Source organism: Ammospiza nelsoni, chromosome 16 (genome assembly GCF_027579445.1).
Source record: "Ammospiza nelsoni isolate bAmmNel1 chromosome 16, bAmmNel1.pri, whole genome shotgun sequence".
NCBI lineage: Eukaryota > Metazoa > Chordata > Aves > Passeriformes > Passerellidae > Ammospiza > Ammospiza nelsoni.
Window position 1 is genome coordinate 8,419,686 of NC_080648.1, and position 20,990 is coordinate 8,440,675.

General features: G+C 44.8%; 1 protein-coding gene across 4 annotated transcripts; it reads left to right on the forward strand.

The window, feature by feature from the left end:
* Nucleotides 1-266: 266 nt before the first annotated feature.
* On the forward strand, nt 267-19,460 carry LOC132080405 (protein Shroom1-like). Of its 4 annotated transcripts, none has more exons than XM_059483562.1 (7): nt 267-370; nt 10,092-12,869; nt 13,624-13,703; nt 14,379-14,948; nt 15,336-15,486; nt 16,609-16,881; nt 18,914-19,460. In XM_059483562.1, exons 2-7 carry the CDS (start codon nt 10,197-10,199, stop codon nt 19,166-19,168), a joined length of 4,002 nt encoding a protein of 1,333 aa, XP_059339545.1. In that variant the 5' UTR covers nt 267-370; nt 10,092-10,196; the 3' UTR covers nt 19,169-19,460. The 4 variants fall into 4 exon arrangements, with proteins under 4 accessions (XP_059339545.1, XP_059339548.1, XP_059339547.1 ...); XM_059483565.1 differs by having other exon boundaries at nt 15,339-15,486; XM_059483564.1 differs by having other exon boundaries at nt 271-312.
* Nucleotides 19,461-20,990: the final 1,530 nt, after the last annotated feature.

Here is a 20,990-nt window from a genome sequence, read left to right on the forward strand (position 1 = left end):
CACACAGCACAGGAGTGTTTTGGGTTGGAGAGGCCTCACCTGGTCCCTCCCCTGTGGCCTTGGCAGCGTTTTCATGGAATTTTTCAGCGGTGCCCACGTGGGAGCGGTGGCAGCCAGCCAGGAGCTCCAGCCCTGTGGTTAATGATTGACTGGTGAGATAATGCACAGCCCAGCCCTCTGTGCGCTGCCTGTGCTCCTGCCCTGCTCTGCTCCCTCTGTGCCCCAGAGCACGGCGAGCAGGGCACTGCCAGCCTGGCACTGCCACCCTGCAGGATGGCCAGGATGGGAGCCACGGGACAGCCCAGGGGACAGGTGAGACAGAGAATGGCCCTGACACCTGGAGAGCATGGAGAGCTGTGACAGGGGACAGGTGAGACAGAGAATGGCCCTGACACCTGGAGAGCATGGAGAGCTGTGACAGGGGACAGGTGAGACAGAGAATGGCCCTGACACCTGGGAATGCATGGAGAGCTGTGACAGGGGACAGGTGAGGCAGGGAATGGCCCTGACACCTGGGAATGCATGGAGAGCTGTGACAGGGGACAGGTGAGGCAGGGAATGGCCTCTGACACCTGGGACTGCATGGAGAGCTGTCAGAGGGGACAGGTGAGACAGGGAATGGCCTCTGACACAGGAGAGCATGGAGAGCTGTCACACTGTGACCTGCACAGGCTCTGCTTCACTGACTGTCAGATCTTCTCAGCTGGGATGTGGGACCAGAGCACTGGCTTCTGTTTTATAGAGAGAATTTTGGAGGTAGAAATGGGCACTGTGTACTCACTGGGAACATGCCTGCAGAGTCTGGAGCTGACAGGTAACCTGACCTGCTGTGTGCAAGGTGTCCCTGCCCATGGCAGCAAGGGGGGAGCTGGAGGAGCTTTCAGGTACCTTCTAACCCAAAGCATTTTGTAGTTCTGTGATTCTAACAAAACCAAACAACATCTCTGTGTGTGTTTATGTATTGTGTGTGTGTATTTTAGATGCCTGTACCTGGTACATGTTGCCTTCAGCAGTTGCTGTGCTGTTTGTGTATTTGCTTTCTGCAAGAAAAGAATGGAAAGAACATTCTGGCTGCTCTGGTGTTTATATTGTGTTTGCTGCAAGTCTGGAGAAGATGATTCTGCTGATCCACGGTCTGAGGAGCTGCTTCTTAGCCTGTGGATCAGTGCCTGTGTTTGGGGAGGGATTCAGGGATTTCCCAGCCGCGGACCTTGAGGGCCACAGTGCGTGCTGCCTCTGGTCTCTCCTGACAAGCAGATTTTCCTTTAGCTCAGCAGGGTCCCTTGGGCAGCTGGGGGACACCACAGAGGGTTGGTGCAGTTTGTGTGATCCCTGGCTTTGGTGTTCGGGACACCCCAGCCGTGCCAGCTGCTGGTGGCCTTGTGGCTCAGGTGCCAGGCTGGTGCCAGGCTGGGGGCTCGTGGCAGCCACCTGAGGGGTTTGGGGGGCTCAGCAAGAGGAGGTGCAGACTGTGCCATCCCAGCCAAAGCTCCCACTGGGGAGGAACAACCTAAACCTGGTGCATCAGCCCAGCCAGGGCCAGGCAGGAGCTGGTGGATGTGCTGAGAGCAGAAATGTGTGACAAACGGGCGCTGTGCTTTTCTGCCAGTCCCTTCTCCCCAGCAGGGCTGCCTCAGCTCTCAGCTGCACCTGCTGCCAAAGCCCAGCTGCTCCCACCTGGAACAGCAGCCTGGAGACACAGGAAGGGGCAGGATGTGTGTTGGAAAATGTTAAAGCCGCATTTTGAAATGTTTAACTTGAGGCTGGAAGCTGTCTTAGGCACACTTGGTTGCACCAGGCCACCTGAGCTTCAGGGCTTGTCCTCGGGATCTCTGACTGGATAAAGTGGAATTTTCATAGGGAAATGTGTCAACATAACCAAACAATAGAGGACAGAATTGAATTTGTAACAGAAAAATTATCTTTAAAATGCTAAAATTATCAGTGCTGTAGTGTGTGAGGGACCAGTTGCACCCCTGTGGGCAGTCTGGAGAGTCACCTGAGTCTGACACAGTCACAGGACCTCTGTTCTAACCTTGAGTGTACAGATTGTGTGGGGTTTTTTTAAATAAATAAAATCTAGGTCTGTGTTAACTGGGTCAGGTAAAGGGTCTGGCAGGTAGACATTTTCACACAGAAATGAGCCACCTTGGTACAAAATGTACTGAATGGTTCTCCAGCACAGGCAATGTTTGAGGCTAATGGCAGATTATAGAGGATTTATTTGGGAGCTCAGAGTGGAATTTCTGTAGAATGGGTTAAATATAGAAAGGTGGATCTGCAAAACCTCACACCTTTCTGTTTGGATGGGCACTAGCTGGCCATGAAGTGCTCCTGACAGGGAATCCCTTGGTCCCTTGCTTGTGTGTCCCCAGCAGACCCTGGCACTGAAACTCCACTGCTCTGAGTTACTCACTTGATTTCAGAGGTGAGCACTGTCCTGCCATCACCTGTTGGGGAAAGTCTCACAAAAGCTCTGAGTGCTGCCTTTACCCAGAATTGAATTCATTTATGGGAATTATTTATTTTTACCCCCAGCATTTTTCCTCTGCCATCCCCTGCCAGTCTTGCAGCATGTCTGGAGGAGGCTGCAGGAGGGTGGGATCAGTTTGGATGCTGAGAAGGAATTCCTCCCTGTGAGGGTGCTGGGGCCCTGGCACAGGGAGCCCAGAGCAGCTGTGGCTGCCCCTGCATCCCTGGCAGTGTCCAGGACCAGGATGGATGGGCTGGGAGCACCCTGGGACAGTGGAAGCTGTCCCTGCCATGGCAGGGGTGGAACCGGGTGATCCTTAAGGACCCTTCCAACCCAAACCATTCTGTGATTCTGTGATGCCCTTGGCAGACCAAGGCTTTGATTTCTGCCCCTAATCCCACCTCACCACTAAAGCTGCTCTCATGTAACTATTGGATATTTCCAGATTATTTTTAACTACTAATCCAGGTTTTCATTTTTTGTTGTGGAGACCAGAGATATGTTTAGTGAGATTAAGCATAAACACTGATGAATTCTGCCCAAACAAAAGCTATGGGAAAATACTGGAATGCAGTATTTGCCAAAGGAACAGAGCAGGCTAATATATTATTTCTTGTGTATATTTGGTGGTTTCCTCTTTTTCCAGTGGAATGTTCTGTAGTAACTGGATACTGCATTACTGTCTGCTCCAGCCCAAAGGCAGGCTTAATTACATTTAACATCTGGATGAATTAGACTGAAAACAGACATCCTCTGGAAAGGAATAGTTTCTGTCTCCTATGTCAAAATAAGAAAGAGCTAATGACTTTTTTAAAATACCACATTAATTGGTATGACTTCATAATCCTTGATTTATGTACACGAAAATGGAAGCGCTAATATTGTTTGCCAGTTATATTTTAGACCGCTGCTATGAAAGACTGGAAAAGTTATGTGATTTCCTGAGGGTGGTAAGGTATTAAAAAATTAATTTGTAGTGAGGAGGAGTGCTGAGAAGGTTCTGCTCCTGCTTCGGGACTCAAGTGATTTCATGGTAAGGCAGAGTCCTACTGGTGTGGCAGAATAGAATTGAAGTTTGTAAGATGCTCTCTGAGGTTCAGGGAGATTGTTGTGTTGGATGAAGCTCCACTTCCACCCCTGTGCTCACTTTCTCTCTGATTCCCTCCTGGCTCCAGTCTCCCCCTCACTTGTGGTCAGTGCTGGGAAGTTTTCCAGGTACCCGCAGCTGGTTCCAGTGCTCCCCTGTTCTCAGGGGTAATCTCGGTGAGCCAGCCTGACCATGTCACCCTCTGCTCTGGGAAGGTCTGGTGGGATTCTCTGTCACACATTTTACCTGGGATTCCCTAGATGGAAATTACTCAGGGAATGTAGTGAAGAGAGTGCATTTCTGTATCTTCATGAAGTTCATTGCACACGGTCTAGAGCTTGCAAAATTCAGCAAAAAGCTTCTTTGTACATTAGGAGAGCAGAGAATGAACTTTTTGATCCATCTGAAGCCATAATTTAAATTATATACACACATATATTTATAAACATAAATTATAGATTAGGTATAGATGATATATATATAGATATATAGATATATAGATATATAGATATATAGATATATAGATATATAGATATATAGATATATAGATATATAGATATATAGATATATAGATATATAGATATATAGATATATAGATATATAGATATATAGATATATAGATATATAGATATAATCCCATTTTATTAAGGTGGACTGGACACTGCTCCTTCCCCAGTCAGCACCTCTGGATCCATCTGGATCCATCCTTGCCTGAAACTGGAGCTGCAGCAGGAATGTTTGTTCTCACTGCAGCTTTGCCTGTGGAAAACATAACTACAGCACGTAGAAATTGGAATCTGCAGTGTTGTTCTGGAAAGGGCTCTTGGATTGCATTTACAGAGCCATCCATAAAGCTTCTGAGAATAGTTTTACATTAGAATAAAGCATAGGTAGGTGCCAGAAAACCACAATTCTTCAAAGATAAGATGACTTCATGACATTTCCCAGCCAGCCAACCCTCACTATTGAGTCTGTGTGTCAGCTCTCCCAGAGCTCTGATAAAGCTGGAAAAGCCAAATTCTGATCCAGGCAGTGCTGGGATAGTCTGGGTTTGGGATGTGTGGCACCTGGTGAAGCTGCCTGTAATAAGCACTTGGTTTTTCTAATTATAGGCAATTAATAATGAATATGTTTTTAAAACTGTGCATGCCCAGATTGCTAACCAACTACCAACTCATGGGATTCTGGACTAAAACCATGTCAGTGGAAGCAGATGTTGAATGGATTACCCCTATTTAAAGGCCAATTTCTTCTCTTGTGAGCTTGACTTGCTGCCTGAGCTGTGGGAAGCTCAGTGCAGCCAGGGACAGGTCAGGGGACTATGAGAATTTTATTTTTCCCTGATGTTTCTTGGACAGCCTTGCTGGGAAGCAGTCAGCATGGTAGAAATGAGCAAACATCTTTATTATAGATATTCATTAAATTCTATTCTATTAATTAGTTAATTTAATAATATATATAGTAATTCTAAAGACTGATGTTTAAAAATCAACAGTGTCATTAGATTTTTTTTCCTTTTTGATTTTTAGTACTTTGGAGTCTGTATTTTTTAATTCTCTTGGTGGTGTTTCTGTAGCCTGTAAAAACAGTATGGGGCTAAGTTTATGGCATCAGATGAACTTGATTAGATTTTAAAAAGAAATAAGGAAAATATGATGACATTAACAGGGATGAAATGGAAGTGGTTAGGAAGAAATGCGTACATTTGGGATGAAACTCTGATTTCTGGCAAAATCATTTTCTGAGAAGCACTTACAGAGTTAGAAGAAACAGTGTTTGGTGTTTAATAGAACAGAGACTCATGCTGATGGCAACCAAGAGAAATTTTTGAGGCTGAAGAAGGAAAGTCGGGGAATTCAGGGACAATGGAGAGGTATGTAGTGGGTGACTGCTCTAATTAAGAGGTCAGACCCTGTTGGGGGCTCAGAAAAGGTCTCCCCAGGGCTGTGAAGCATTGCCAAACCTGATCTTCCTCATTAATGCCTTGCCCAGAGACTGGGCCACAGCTCTCACCTCCACAAGCAGTTTATTTGGGCCACAGCTTTCATCAGCCCATAGGCACGTTGGGGAAAAGCCAAATGTTGCTGTGCACCAGTGGGATGTCCTCCCTTTGGGAGTGACACCAGGAAGCTGCAGGATGGACCCATTCTGGTACTGTGGCTCCAGCAAAGCTCCCTTGCTGCTCACCAGGGATCTCCTCCTCCTTAGGGAGCCTGGCCTAGCAGGGTGAGGGGGTCTAGGAAGGTTTGTCTGTGCCCCTACACAAAAAAGGGGATACTCAGATGCATTTTGTTATTATTACTTTCATCCTTCTCTAAATTTCTCATGACACTTAGATAGCTCCAGAAAGCCTCAAGTGTGTATCCGTGGGTCTTACTGGAAATGTTTACATTCCTCAAACTATGGTGAAATTTATTTCTGTGTACGCAAGGCACAGACTTCCTCTAAATCCCACTCAGGCTTTGTTTTGGGACTGTGTGACACTTTGACTTCCCTGGCTCCCAGTAGCAGGGTGAGCTTTCCACTGGGCCTAGAAGGCAAATGTGAGGTTTGTCCTTGGGTGTTGATGTGCAATATCCCTGGTGACCATTACCACCTGCACAACAGCTCTGGAAATTGCACTAAATGAGAAAAACAGGGATTAGAGTCTTCAGAAATCTTAGCAAAATAATGCAGATTAGCAGAAAGTGTGGGTTTTCAGTCAACCAAAGGCAATATCATCTGGTATGTTTGCCTTCCTGTTAGAAACCTAAGGTTGAAACCCAAGGGGATAAAATTGTTGATTATAAGCTAGAAACAAATAAAAACAAAGAGAAAGTATCTACTAAAAAGAAAAGGCAGAGAAAGAGAGAAGTAGTGACTTTCAGAGATGCTGGGCACACAGGAAATGCCAGCCACACTTTTCTGAATGGAGTGTCCTTCCATTTCTCTCACCCTTTCAACAGTCAGGCCAAAGGGATGGAATCTGAAGACTTCAGACATTTGTCTGAAATTTCTGGATATTTCAGAATCTGGTCAAAGAAGCAGCTCTTATTTCCAGACATCTCATATCTCAGAGAATACATCCATGTCGTGCAAGGGCATGGGTTTCTCTGGATGGAGACCTGGGAACCTGTGCTAGATCACCAACTGGTGACCTGCTGAAGGTTTCTGGGATGCCAGAGACTGCACCTGACTTCCCCAGGATCCTGCACCTGCCTTCCCCAGGATTTCTGCCCTGGGAAAGCCAGGAGGATCACCTGCTAAAGCAAGAATCCCTCAGGTGATCTCTTGGTAGCAATGAAACCTCAGGGTCTGGGGAGCAGATGGGTCGGGTGCTGCAGCCTGTGCAACAGGCTGGAATCTGAAGAATTTCAGTTAATGTTTACATCCAGTGTTTACCCTTTGATAAGGAACAGGTCATTCACTAATGTGGACATGACATATTATTGGGAGGTTGTCAAGGTGTTTGCTTTGTGTTTTGCACACTTGTTCTCCTCTGGAGAACACTTGTGTAATGTAGTTTGATCCAGATCAACAGCTGTGGGTTTCCCCTTTATTTCATGGAGCCATTTGTATAAAAAGGGCAATTACACAACAAGAGAGCTAAGAAGGTTTGAACTCTGCTTGTGTTTGTGAGAAGGAAAATTCTCATTCTTGCTTCTGTAATGCAAAGATTGTGTTGGTCATTTCAAGGGAGCTCCACAAGTACACAAATTATTGCAAACTGTGTTATATACCAGGGACATTTTTCCTGGGTTGTTGAGGGCAAATCAGAGATAGAGAGAATACCTGTGTTTCTGGTGGGTGATGATTTGTTTGTGCAAGCATTGTATATCAGTGCAGGTGAGTTACAGATCAATTATGGCACCTGGCAAACTCTAAATGAGGTCAAACAAGACCAAACTGCAATTATAATAAATCTTGCCCTTATAAGACAGGTGAGTTGTGCACTGACTGGTGGTCTGGAGTCACTGGGTTTTCTCTGTACAGAGTTTATTTGCTAGACAGGAGGCTTTGTCATACTGAGTTGATTGCAAAGAATTCAAGATTGTGCAATGCAAATCACCTTTCCCTAGAACAGAACAGGTTGATGCGGATGGAAGTTAAATTAGCCTGTTTTTAACAACAAAAAACAATAAGAAAACCACTTTGGAATGTAATAGATTCATAGTGGCTTTATTTCTTCCTTGGGCATGGAGTGGATATACTTCCCGGCATTCTTACTCTGTTAATACACTTCCCTTCCTCTTTCAGTGGTTTTGGTTCTGATATATTTTAATTTAACATTTTTCTTCTTGCTTCCAGTGGTTTACAAAGCAAGCAAGTGGGTCTGGAGTGGCACATTGCATTCCAGCCTTGCCAGAATGTATCTGAGAGCCAGAGGAGCACAGTCCCTGAGGGAGCTCTGCTCCTCCCCTCTGAGAGCAATAATGTCATTGTTCATGTCAGCTGAGTTTTAAGGACATTCGTGGTTTTCTCTTACATGGGAAAGAGAGGGCAGCTTCCACACAGTTCTTTGAACACACTGAAATAAACAATTCTGCTGCCAGGGTTTAGGAAATATCCTCTGCAAAAGAAACAAAAGTATTCCCTAAGGTGTGTTTCAGTATCAGGCAGAGCTTCTTACCTCAGTCTTCTAAGATATTGAAATGATATTTCCTATTACTTCTGGTGTTATAAAATCCTGAGTCAAAATTTCTTCTCTGTATTGCCAGCTTCACTGAAAATCCAATGAGGAGCTTGAAACAATGGGGGGAAAGAGATTTTGGGAATGACTGGTATAGGAAACCAGGAGAGCACTTCCGTGGATAGACATGAACTGAATCACAGCAGTTACTGGGGTTCTAGACATTGCTGTGAAAAGTTGGAGCCAAATTCTCCCTGTAGATCAGGGTGGCTCCGTGAGCTTCCATGGAACTGTGCCAGCACAGCCCAGACCAGGACTTGGCTCTGTCTGTTTACAGCACCAACAGCAAGAGCTGCTTGGAGAGGTTCCTCTGGGAGAAAAATTTAATTAAAACAAGGGAGATAAGAGTGACAGAGCAATCTGTCTTCTGGACCTCTTGTGGAATGTGTGGCTCCTGTGGGGTTTGGTCCTGTGCACCCGCAGCACCCCCAGGTCCTGCTGAGCTCTCCCAGGGGTCACAGCCATGGGCCAGAGCTCCAGGGCACTCCTGGGAAATGCAACTGCACTGGGACACACCATGGTCCCCTCCCATCTGCACTGAGTGTCACTGCAGTCATTCAATGCTTTTTTCCCTCAGCAGCTCAAAAAAATCCAATGTTTTTCTTTCACCAAGTAGCTCGGGTTTTTATTTCTTTAAATTCCTGAACCCACCATGGTGAAAAGGATGGGGAATAGCATCATCAGCCACTGATGTTTCCTATTTCCTTTGTGACCCTGTAATTCACAGAATTAGATTTCACAGCTTTGTTTTAAATGATCTAAAGACAGAGAGAACTCCAGACATCCTTGAGTTGGTTTCTTACTAAAATGTTAAAAAACAAGGCAAGGGCCCAGAAAAAAAAAACCCAAAAAACAGCAGGCAAATTACCACTTTGTGGTGTTAGGCTGTTTTCATTTCCCAGAAACTAGTTAATTTATTTAGTGTGCCCCACCAGTCCAAGTTTCATTTATAGATTAACTTGTGTATTTTGGCTCCTATCCATCTCTTGCTTTGGCTCAAAATGAATGATACCAGGACTGTCTTTGAAACAAGGCAGGAATGTGATTTTTTTTTTTTTTTTTAAGAGAAACATCACCCTGAAACCTCTCTTTCTGCCAGCTTTTTGAGATCCCACCACAGAAATATGATATTGGGAATGGCAGATTAGTGTCTGGTGAGTCCCACCTTTATGAATAAATCAGACATGTAATATTCTGGAGGGATCTGGACACAATTTGTGTCTCCTCAGAAGGCCTTTTACTGGAGCACTTGTTGATGAAGCTTTTCATGATTGTTTGTTTGCTTTCTCTTAATAACTAATCAGTTTCTAGAGCTGGTTTAAATGAGAAATACTAAACGAGGTTGCTGGTTAGCAGCACTCTGGTGCCAGGCTCAGTCTTGTATTTGGATTCCTCCTGCCTGAGAGCAGTCAGGGGGTCTGAAGCTGGCAGAGGGGCTGAGGGTCAGGCTGTTGGTGTGAGAATCTCCTGCTTGTCTCCTCTTGGCCCATTGGGTTGCTGCTTGAGGATCCATTTGTTAAACTAAACCTGTGGGCATCATGCACAGCTATCAGAGAGGAACTGTCAAGTGCTGCTGATAAACACAGGCTGTTTTCCAGACTGCAAAAACTGTTGTTGTTCATGAACTCTATGCTGGTGCTTTTTCCTAGTCCATTTGGCGGTTTTCAGGGGAGTTCTGAGCTGCAGCCATAAATATCTGGCCATCTTTTAAAATCTGTGACTTGGGACTGGCAGCAGAATGTCTCACCAAGATGCTCTGTCGGTCTCAAGCACCTTTTTCTAGGATTCTGGGAAAGGTTTGCCAAGATGTGCCAGGAGAATCCTCACACTGAGTCTTTTCACACATTTCTCTTTCTTTTTAGGTTTCTCTAGATATTGTTGGAATGTAACTGTAGAGAAAAATTTTCATTTCTGATCACTTGGTTGTGGGCTTTTAATCAGACTTGGATTTCTGGAAATGCTACAACATGACTTCAGCTGGGAATGAGATAGAAAGATGGACTCAGAGGCAAGGTGGCAGAGCTGGGAAGCTGGTGGAGCCTGTGGCCTCTCCTGAAAATGATCATCTTTTGTCAGTGAAGTCAGTCAGCAGCATGGAGCATCTCCTGCACCTCCCTGGAAGGGCAGACTCTGCTTACAGCTCTTTCTCAGGAGGATCAAACATCCCAGAGAACCCCACACCATCATGCCAAGGTGATTATTTCTGTGTGCCTCCAGAGCAGGCCCCGTACATGGACTCAGAATACGTGACAGGAATTTATAACCTCAGTGCTGCCCACCCTGCCCTCAGATCCCCCCAGGCATCCAAGGCACCAGAGCTGAGCATCCCCAACAGCTCCCACAGCTGTGGAGTTACTCCTGCCCAAAGGACTTCAAATCAGGGCCCTGCAGCCCTGGCAGCTCCTCTGCTGTCCCCTCCCAGGTGTCCCAAGAGCTGTAACATCACTACCAGGCCCTTGGACACGCCAAGAGAGAGAAGAGGCTCTGCTGGGCACACTGAGGGCAGCGGGCAGCCAGCCCCTGGAGCGCAGCACAGGGAGGGACCATGGGGCCAGCACTGGGATGCACTCACAGAGCAGCATGTAGGGCCTCCTAGGGAAAAGCCTCTGGAAAACAAGGGCCTTTCTTCTGATTTCACAAAGGTATCAAAAGTTCAGCCATTAAAGACAGAGGAAAATGGAGAGTGGAGACCATCACAACAACCTACAAAGAGAAGCAAACACATTTTCAGGAGACCTTCTTCGTTCATTTTTCAAGAATATTTAAAGACAGACTCTGTGGTGAATGTCCCCAAAATACTTTCTGCATATAATTCAGGTCATGGTAACAAAATTCCCAAAGAGATGAACTCCAAATCCTATCACCAAGCACATTCCAAGCCCAGTGCTGTTAATGATACACAGGAAGTCAAACAGTGTCCCAGGGGTGTGTGTAGGGCAGGTGCCAGAGAAGCAGCTCTGCCAAGCACTGTGCCAGGTTCCAGCCAGAGGAAAGAGTCCTTGCCCTGTGCTCAGGGCCCGCTCCATGCTGAGTGGAGTTCAGACATGGATCAGGATGTGTTTGAGGACAGCTCAGAATTAACATACATGGAGAATGCCCTTCTAAATAAAAATGCTCCCAGGAAGCTGAACAGTTATGCAGACAAAAATCAGTGCTGTGATTCTGAAGGAAAAATTATGAGCAATATTAGGGAATCAGTCCCAAACCAGCAAAACAAAGTGCAGAGATCACCACTGTCCTGCAGCTGCAGTGCTGTGGAAGTGGAGCACCCTCAGTGTGAGGAGCTGGACCAGGGAAGGAAGCAGAGCTGTGATGATGGCACAAGCCAAAGGGCTTTTTTCAGACCAAAGGAAGAGTCCACATCTCAGTCATTACAAGAAGTGCAGAAAGGAAAGCAGGGTAACAACAGCAGTCCTGACCTCAGTATGTGTCTGGAGCAAGAGGAACCTCCTGCTCAGAAACTGCAGCCTGTATTTCAAACACAGCTCTCAAGACAGCTCTGGTTGGACCATGCTGGGGAGCAAATAACCAGGCAGGCAACTCCCATGCTTTACTATCTGTCTGCAGGGAGAACCACCAGTGTCCTGCACCCCAGCAAGGACTCAAGGAGCTCACCAAAGGAAATTCCATCAGCACAGTGTCTGGAGATACAAAGAGAAGGCCATCAGCCCCAGAGGAGCAGCCACCACCACCAGCACAGTGCTGATGATCTCCAGCTTCAGAATAAAGATCTCATTTTCAGGAGTCCTGCCTCATTCACAGAAGAGAGTTTCCAGAATGACTACATAGAGAAACTTAAAATGGCTCAGAAAAAGGTTCTCAAAGAAACGTCCTTTAAAAGAAAAGACTTACAGATGAGTTTGCCTGTCAGACTGAGACAGAAATCCTCTAAAAGGCCATCCATTGAACACCTTCGGTCTTTCTCATTATCCAGTGCAAGTGAGGATGCCAAACCTGTTCCTTGCTCCCCTTCCCATCTAGAATCCTTGGAAAGTTTCAATAGAAATGAAGAAATAAGGAGGCCACAAAAAGGTCAAGCAGGGGGAAGGAAAAGGGTAACCCAAGAGCAAAAGAAACTGTGCTACTCTGAGCCTGAGAAGCTCAATCACCTAATGGATAAGGAAATATCATGGAGTCAAGTTAGGGATGAAACCACTGACCAAGGCACAGTGGCATCCAGGAGAAGGGATCTGGAGAACAGAGGAAAGGCATTTTCCAGCTCAGGTGTCTCCAGGACAGAGCTGAAACAAATCCAGCACAGTGCACTGATCAAATACATGGAACGAAAGATCAGTCAAAGGCCAGGGGGGTCACAACACCTCCCACTGCATAAACCACCCCTGCAGGAGAGGCTGTCAAATCCCAAAGGCCCTCCTGGCCAGATTTCCAACCCAAATGGAAGCAGGAAGATGCAAAATGATGAGGTTTTCTGCCAACCTCTCTCTGAACAGAAATCACCAGATGTTTTTCCTCCTTTGCCTTTTGCTCCCCCACGGAACGGGAGCAGCAGGTGTGATCCCAACCAAGGGGACAGGAGCTGTACCAGCAAGTGCCCATCTGCTGAAAGCCTCCCACAGGCAGGGGGTTCTGCATCTGGGAGAGCTCCTGAGAGACCAAAATCCACTCCTTCTTCCACACAGGTAAGACACCAGTACCTGAAAGAAACTCAAGAGGGGCATAAAGAAACTCAAGAGGGACTCTGGCACTTGAAGATGCATTCACAGAGAACATGTGCTGTATGCTGGATGAGGCTGTTTGTGCTTCAGTAGTCTATATTGTTAATGACAGCAACTTCATTAGAGCCCTATCCCAAAAAAGGTCATTATAGAGAAAATTTTATAAATTACCAACGTTTTTCTTTAAAAAGACAGTAGCTGTCAATATTGTTGAGGAGAATAAAGAAAATAAAGGGCCAAAAAATAAATTATTAAACTTACCCTACTGAAGAGACAAACTTCTACCAATGCTGAATTTCTGAACTGCTATGACAGTAGAGGTGTCTTTTGTTGACAGCTGGTTTTTGGTTTTCTAGGGGGAAAAAAAATATTATTATGCTACCTAGGAAGAGCATAATAGCAATTTAATTAATAAAAAAGAGGTAGACAAAAATAACCCCAAAGATTAAAAAAAAAAAAAAAAAAGGAACAAAAAACAAACTTTTCGCCCTAGAAAAAACAACAACCAAACAAAAAAAAATACACAAAAAAAAAAAAAAAAAAAAAAAAAAAAAAAAAAAAAGAAAGAAAAAAAAAAGGAAAAAGCACAAACCTCAGTGAAGCTACTTGGAGCTCTACCATCAGCTTCCCTTTGTGGGAATAACATAAATGGGAGCAAAATTCAGCAGCTGCCTCGCCTGCAGTGCTGGCTGCCCCAGTGTGCTGTTTTCCCTTCCAGGAGCCGTGCAGATGTGCCAGATGTGCCAGATGTGCAGCAGCTCCGCGCCGGCGCCCTGGGAGCTGCCCCGGCCCCTCCAGGTGAGGCTGCGGGGCTGCGCTGGGCACAGCCCATGAACCAGGGGTGGGACCCCAGCGCTGCTCCCTTCGCTGTCCCTGCGGGAATGTTCCCCGCTGCTCTCTGGGTGTTTCAAATCGTTCCCACCGCGGAAAGTGAAGTGCCAGGAGCCCCTGAGCTGCTGTCCCTGCTCCTTTAGATCTCTGGGATCACAGCTCCCTCCTCCGAGCCTGGAGAAAACAGCATTTCCATCGGAGATACCCAGTCCTGGACAATCTTTGTGATCAGGACTGCTGCAATAGGGGATTTTGGTGTGTTTTTCCACAGGAAAAAAAAAAACTGTGCCATTTACACATCACTAGTTAGGAAGTTTGTGGTTTAACTCTCTATATTTGTTTGCTAGTTTGAGGAGCATCAAGGGAGATAAACATCTGAATTCTGTCTCAGCAAGGCAATGATGCTGACTCTTTTGTAGTAAAAAAATTTCCACTCTTTCAAAAATATTCCAGTGGTTTCTGGACATTTGAATGGCTTATGTAAAATTAATTTTTTTCTTAAATTTCCTAGTTTAGCAGGTTAGCATAAAAGTAGCTGAAAGTTCCAGACAGAACCATAACATCACAAACATCTGATCGTAGCTCTTAAACAGTCTGCAAAAAATCTGTTCCAAATAAAAGGAACTGTCTCCTTCCTTACAGTTTCTGTGATCCGGAGACAGATGAACCCAAGAATGATGAACATAATGACATAACTGGACATGGGTGTGGTCAGGATAAAAAGGAGCAGACTCCTGAAACCCCCATGCCTGTCCCAAGAGGTGGAAGCAAGGAGAATGCTGGAGTGGAGGAGGAATGCAGAACTCAGTCTCTGGGCGGGAATGCTGCACTCAAGCATGCAGAGCAGCAGCAGCCTGCAGCTTCTCCAGAGCAGGGGATGCATCTGCACACAGCACCAGCTGGGTCTCACCAAGGACACAAACATCCAGGCAAAGGTCTCCTTGCCCAGGAAACATCCCTGCACAGCAACCCTGATGATGTTCCCCTGCAGGGAGACGCCCAGAGGAGGCTGCAGCCTTCTGAGGAGCAGCGGTACCAGGAGCTTGCTCTGGAGATCATTGCCAAAGACAGATCTCTGGAGGACATTCTCACGCCTCATCCCCTTAGAAAAACTGCCTTGAACCTGATGGAGAGTTTGTTTCCTGTTAACATTTCCATGCTGGATAAATCACGTAGGAAAAGGGGAAAGGCACAGCGTGTGCAGGAGAATGAGTAAGTAGACAAAGCAAATTTTCCAGCACTTTGGTCTATTTTAATGTACAGATACTATCCATACTAGTATGAGAGTAGTAAGATGAACTTAAGCACATGGTTTTATTTGTGTTTCATTAGAAAAACATATTGCTTTCTGATTTACAACCAAGAAATGTCTGAGGCTAAGGGTATATAATGGAAGAAAAGTGGTTCAGTGGTTCCTTATTAAAGGGACTGCAACAGACATAGGCTGCAAATCTTTTGCTCCATATCTTCTAAAAAATTAGAAGCTCTCCTGTGGTGAGAAGAGAGTGATCCTGAAGTCAAGATGGATAAAACCATTAATTCAGTGTTAGGGAAGAAATGTAAATGTTTGCTTTGGGTATTTATTTTCTGTTCCAATAGCAGGAAAAGTCATGGAGATGGACCAGAAGAATGTCCAAAATCTGGGCATGAAACCAAGCAAAGGAGCAAATATCGTGCCTCTATGAGAAACCAAGTCCTGAAGAGGAACAGGGACAGCACAAATGAGCTAGATGACCTCACATCTAAGAAAGTATGTAAATATCCATCACAGGAACCACTGTTTTTCCATCATGACAAAGAAAATCTTATTAATGTCATTATTGCTATGGATATTTCTATCCCAATAACATTTCACAGGTAACTTTGAATCAATTTTTGGTAGAAGGTGAAGTCCTGGCACATTGGCATATTGATCATAGTTGGTGGTATTTAAATCCTGCCTGATTTGACTCTGATCTCTCATCTATCACCATTAAAGGTTTCCTTGCACCACCAGCTCCTGTGCAGCAGCAGCAAACTCCCAATTTAACACTCAATTCTAATCTCAAAATCTGTAAAATAAATTAGAACTGGCAGCCTAAATAAGAAATATTCTTTACTCTGGGAGCTGGTAGCAGTTTCTGCACATTCCAGTGTCCAATTAATTCCATACATGCAGAGAAGGAGAGCACAGCTGGACAGTGACAGAAGTATGGAGCTTGCAGGGGTGATTATGTAGCTTTGCATAGTTAGGTGAGCTTTTCCCCTGGCCATCTCCATCTCAGGTATGACAATCTGCCTTCCTGAGGCTCCTCCTGCTGTCTTACTGCTGCTCCTGTTCACGCTGGCACTGTCCAACTTCCAAAGAACTGATGGTGTGCTCCCACTCAAGTCTTGAGGCCTTTTTCCATATAATTTCCCTTTGAAACAGCCTCCTCTGATTACTTTGCTACCCAGGCACCATAGCCTGCTTGGATTGCCCGTGGAACTGACTTTTTCTGTGCATATGATAATGAAATTCCAATCAATTCTTCTAAAGCTTGGTGCAGAGCTGGGACTTCATGCTCATGTCTTAGAACAACAGTTCTGTGTAATCATGGTGTAATCTTTATTGCAGTTCCCTTCTGACTGATTGGAAGCTCTCTGAGCCAGAGAATATATCAGCAGCTAGGGTGATTACCAGTAATTTGCTTTTCAGAGTTTGAGAATTAAGTACAGCTTAGAAAATACTGCTGCTTTTTTCCCCCCTTTTTTTCTTTCCTGTAGCTTAAAATGATTTTAAAAGTCAAAAATTTGGCCAAGACAATGTGAAGAAAATCCATTCTCTAGGACTGATACGGATTCTCTTTGGCAGTAACAGTTCCTGTGATTTTTTTATTTTTTCTTTTCGCAGCTGGAACTCATGGCCAGTCTCCAATCCAGGCTGCAGGCGTTGTGGGAGGAGCAGGAGCTGGTTCTCCTGGAAGTCAGGGAATGTGCCAGGTGGGGCGAGGAGCTGGAGGTGCTGCTGAGGGAGCTGTGCAAGCCGCAGGAGTTTGAGCGCTACCTGATGTTCATTGGGGACCTGGAGAAGGTGCTGAGCCTCCTGCTCTGCCTGTCCAGCCGCCTGGCCCGGGTGCAGAACGCCCTCAGCAGGACGGATGGCAACACAGAGCCTGAGGAGAAGGTGAGATGGCTGAACCTGGACATTCCTCTGGCTGCCCTGGAGGACTCAGAGACCTTGGCATGGAGTCAAAGACGCCTGTGCCTTCGATTTTAACCCATGCAAACAATTACCAACTTTGTGTGAGGAGTTACAAGCCACAAGGGTTTGAATGGAATGACAGTGAGTTTATCACAGGGTGGAAAAGTAGATTTTTGGGGTTTTTAGAATGGGGGTTCAACAGGCAAGATGGAGGGATCTGGGTGTGTCCTGTCTTTCTTCTTCTTCTTGTCCTCCAACTTCTGCTGTGATGGTGGCACTTCTGGATTGGTTTAGGGTACAGACTGTCGAACAGATTGTCTAACATAGCTGATAGGTATTGGAAATTCACTGTAAATAAAGTACACATAGGTTTTAGTATAAAAAGATAACACTGCCCTGAGGGCAGTCAGTGTGCCTCAACCAGACCTGCTGGACAGATCTAAGTAGGTCTGAAAAAGAATGTATCAGATAAGAGAAAATAAACAACCTTGAAAACCAGACCTGAGGAATCTCAACTTCTTCCTCAAGCACAGGGCTGGGAAAAAAGACTTTTTAATACCTCGGGAGCTTCCAACAACTCAGAACCCAAGAGTGAGAGACAGCAGAGCTGCTGGATTGGTTTGGTTCACACACAGATTAGCACTAAAAAGGTTCTCTCATGCAGTGTGACATAGAGAGCCAGGATTCACCTCTTCCAAAATGTCAGTTGTGTTAATGTGAATAATTTTAAATAGTATTTCATGCTTACTTTCACTTTATGGTAGGCAGGAAGGGTGTTGTTTCTCTGGTATTACATTTATAGTCTTCATAGGAAGCGCATTTAAATTATTTATTCAAATATTTGAATAAAATGCCTAATGAAGACTTGGTTAAGTGCCAACATTTTTGACAACCATCTCCCACTGACTGCATTTGCCCTCGTGTCAGCAAAAACAGCAGTCTCAATCTTTTACTCAATTTTTAGGGTGTCAGTACACTGTCTGGAAAGACAATATTTTCCAGCATTGTAATCCCCATGAAAATTATTACAGCTGAATGAGAATTAGCTAAAGGTGAAAGGTACAAAAATCCTGTAGAACAAGCAAGGCCCAACCCTTTAACAGAAACCTTTGATAAACAGATCACAGTTATTTTATCACACTGGTGCCTTTCCGTGGTCTTAAAAAATTGAGAGCCATGCATGGTTAAGGGATAAAGCATTTTTACCTGGGTATTTAATAAGGATCTTTGTGGTGCCCCACTTTGCTAAGGTGGAATGCACTGCAATGCACACACATGATAGAAGGCATATACCATTTATAGACCTTACAAATTAGCATATCTAACAAAGATACCCCAATGAGAGGCTTGGATGAATGGCATGATGTCCCCCCATCCTGAGGAATTCCCCCCTGGATGGGCTAAATCTCAGTTATAGGGTATTTTCTAGAGAGCACCTTGGCTTCCCAAGACACTGTAGGGTTTTCCCACCTCCAGGGTGTTTGGTCTCCTGGCCTAACAGAATACCAGGACTATGCTAAGTTATCAGACTTAAGCAATTACAAATATGCATGCTAAGAGTACTGAGGATATATAAAAGGTATATAAAAGAAAAAAAGCAAAAAATCATCTTGGCATCAACCCAGACCTTTTAATAGAAGCCACTCTATCTTTTTAATATGATAGCAGCACTCTGGCCACATGCAACACAAAAAACACAAAGATACATACCTTAAAGAGCTTCTAATTGACTGAAGATTGTTACAGGATACTTCAAAAGGACCAGAATGTTAAGTTTATTGATTTTGTTTCATGAGGGCAGCATAGGAGAAGTAAGCCTTGATGGCATTTACCGTGTCTTTACCTTACAAGCCACAAGAATGAGTAATTCAATTGAGAAAAAGCTCAGGTGGAACACAAAGCCCACAAGAGGAAGTAATTAAATTAAATCGACTGTGGCTTCCAAATGAAGAAGCAGAGCCTGCCAGGAATGATGGGTTCTCATGGTGTGCTGCTTTGTGTTTTATTCCATTAGCAATCGCTGAATGAACGGCACCAGCTCTTGTCTCGGCAGCGGGAGGATGCAAAGGACCTGAAGGAGAATCTGGACAGGAGAGAACGTGTGGTCTCTGGAATCCTTGCCAAATACCTGACAGAGCAGCAGCTCCAGGACTATCAGCACTTTGTTCAAGTCAAGACCTCCTTACTGATTGAACAGAAGGACCTCGAAGAGCAGATTAAATTTTTTGAAGAACAATTAGAAAATCTCGAGCAAAGCATCCCCATCTAACACCCACCATCAGGCCAGACATTTTTATATGTGATGTTACCCTGGGAATCCACAGGTACTCTCATCACAGGGCTCAGTTTGGTGGATTCTTCCAATCCTGTTTGTGCCACTGACAAGTGTTCAGATGCCCTGGGATGCTCCAGGCACACTCTGGACATGCCCTCCACTTGGACAGTGTGTAAGAAACTGCCTTGTGGACATGACTGATAGGACTCATTGCTCCTCTTAACTGAATGTGTATTTCCCCTTCCTCTTGTCTGTCCATCTGTTTCTACACTGACATCATCTCAATAAAAGAACCATACAAATATTTGCCTCTTGTGGGTGGGCTGAGTGTTTGAAATGAAAAATTATGTGGGTGTTCAGATTTGAATTGGTGATTGCACAAAGCCATAGGAAATGTTATGGACCATTTCAGTGAAACTCCTGCACTCATTTCTACTGTTTATATGTGTGACACAGTAAAAATACACTGTAATGAAAGAAAATAATTACTTCCTTTCTTGGCAGTTGTCAGCCATGAGTCTTTCCTGGCTCTGTGTAATCCTGGTAGGCTGCTCAGAGGAGGTCAGGAAAAGGGTGATCTTCACTGACATCAAAGAGCCAATCAGTGATGTAAGCAGTTTAAATGAACAGTTTTGTGAATCACAAACTCTGAGCTTATTCCTGCACAGTCATTTGCAAAGTCCTTGCTGTTCTTTTGAAGAATTTATTTTTCAAGCAGCACCTTCAGGGCATTGTTTTTAGGTAGTTTTCAATTGTCAGCATGCCCAAAAAGCCTGAACACGTGGGGAAAAGCTCTGCTGCAGACTGGGCCAGGAGGAATCACCAGAAGAGATTATTCAGTTTCAGTGAGACTTTATATAAATCCCTTGGCAAAACTCTTTTAAGCCAGTGTTTGCTATGAGTCAAACCAGTGATGTTGCTGTATTTAAAATCTCACTGTGTTTTGTTTGCAAGAATTCAGTGAGAACAATATTCAGCCTAAACCAAATATCTAGACCATGAATAAGGCAGCCACTAATTAAACTCAGGTTTCTTCCACAGCCGAAACAGATGTTCATTGTGCCATGATGCTGGGCTTTACCAAGTATTTTAGTAGTGCTGTGTGTCCTGGCTACAGAAGTAGCCCTGAGAGAAGCTGTCCTGCTCCTGAGGAACCTTCTCTGGAATTGCATGTCACTGGGCACAAGAACTCTGGGAGCACAGTGACCAAGCTGCCAAGTGTATTTGTCTGAATACCTGAGGGAAAATGGCCAGGCACTGTAGAGCCTGTGAGTAATCTGCACAGTGGTTCTCAGAAGGCCATAAATACAGGTTTTTAATCCATAAATCAGAAAGCTGCCTTTTGAAAATGGTCTTTAAAATAACAGAAGCAATGTTAATGGAGTCAGTGGAGAATTTATAAAATACAAGCAATGTTAAATGAGCTGTTTACATGATTTGAGAAGCCTGACTTGAAGGTGCATTTTATTCTTATTATTCCTAGTTGAGGGAAAAACAGCTGATTGGAAATAGTTGTTCTGTAATTGAAGCTAATGCTTGCTTTTAAGGGGAAAAATAGGTCTGCCCTGTTTAGCTTATCTTTTTAGGGCATTGTGCCATGAGGAGGGCAATTGCTACCCCTTCCACACCTGGCACTCACATGTATGCTTCAAAGAGCAATAATTAAAAATAACTTTGTTTAAAAAAAAACCCAAAACAAATGGCTTCTTGGTACAGTGTTCCAGGCAAAGTGAAAAATTGACACAGTGGCAGCATCAGAACCTCTCTGCAGGCAAGCAGAGAATCCCTTTCAAAGCACCACCAGGTCTGGATTGTC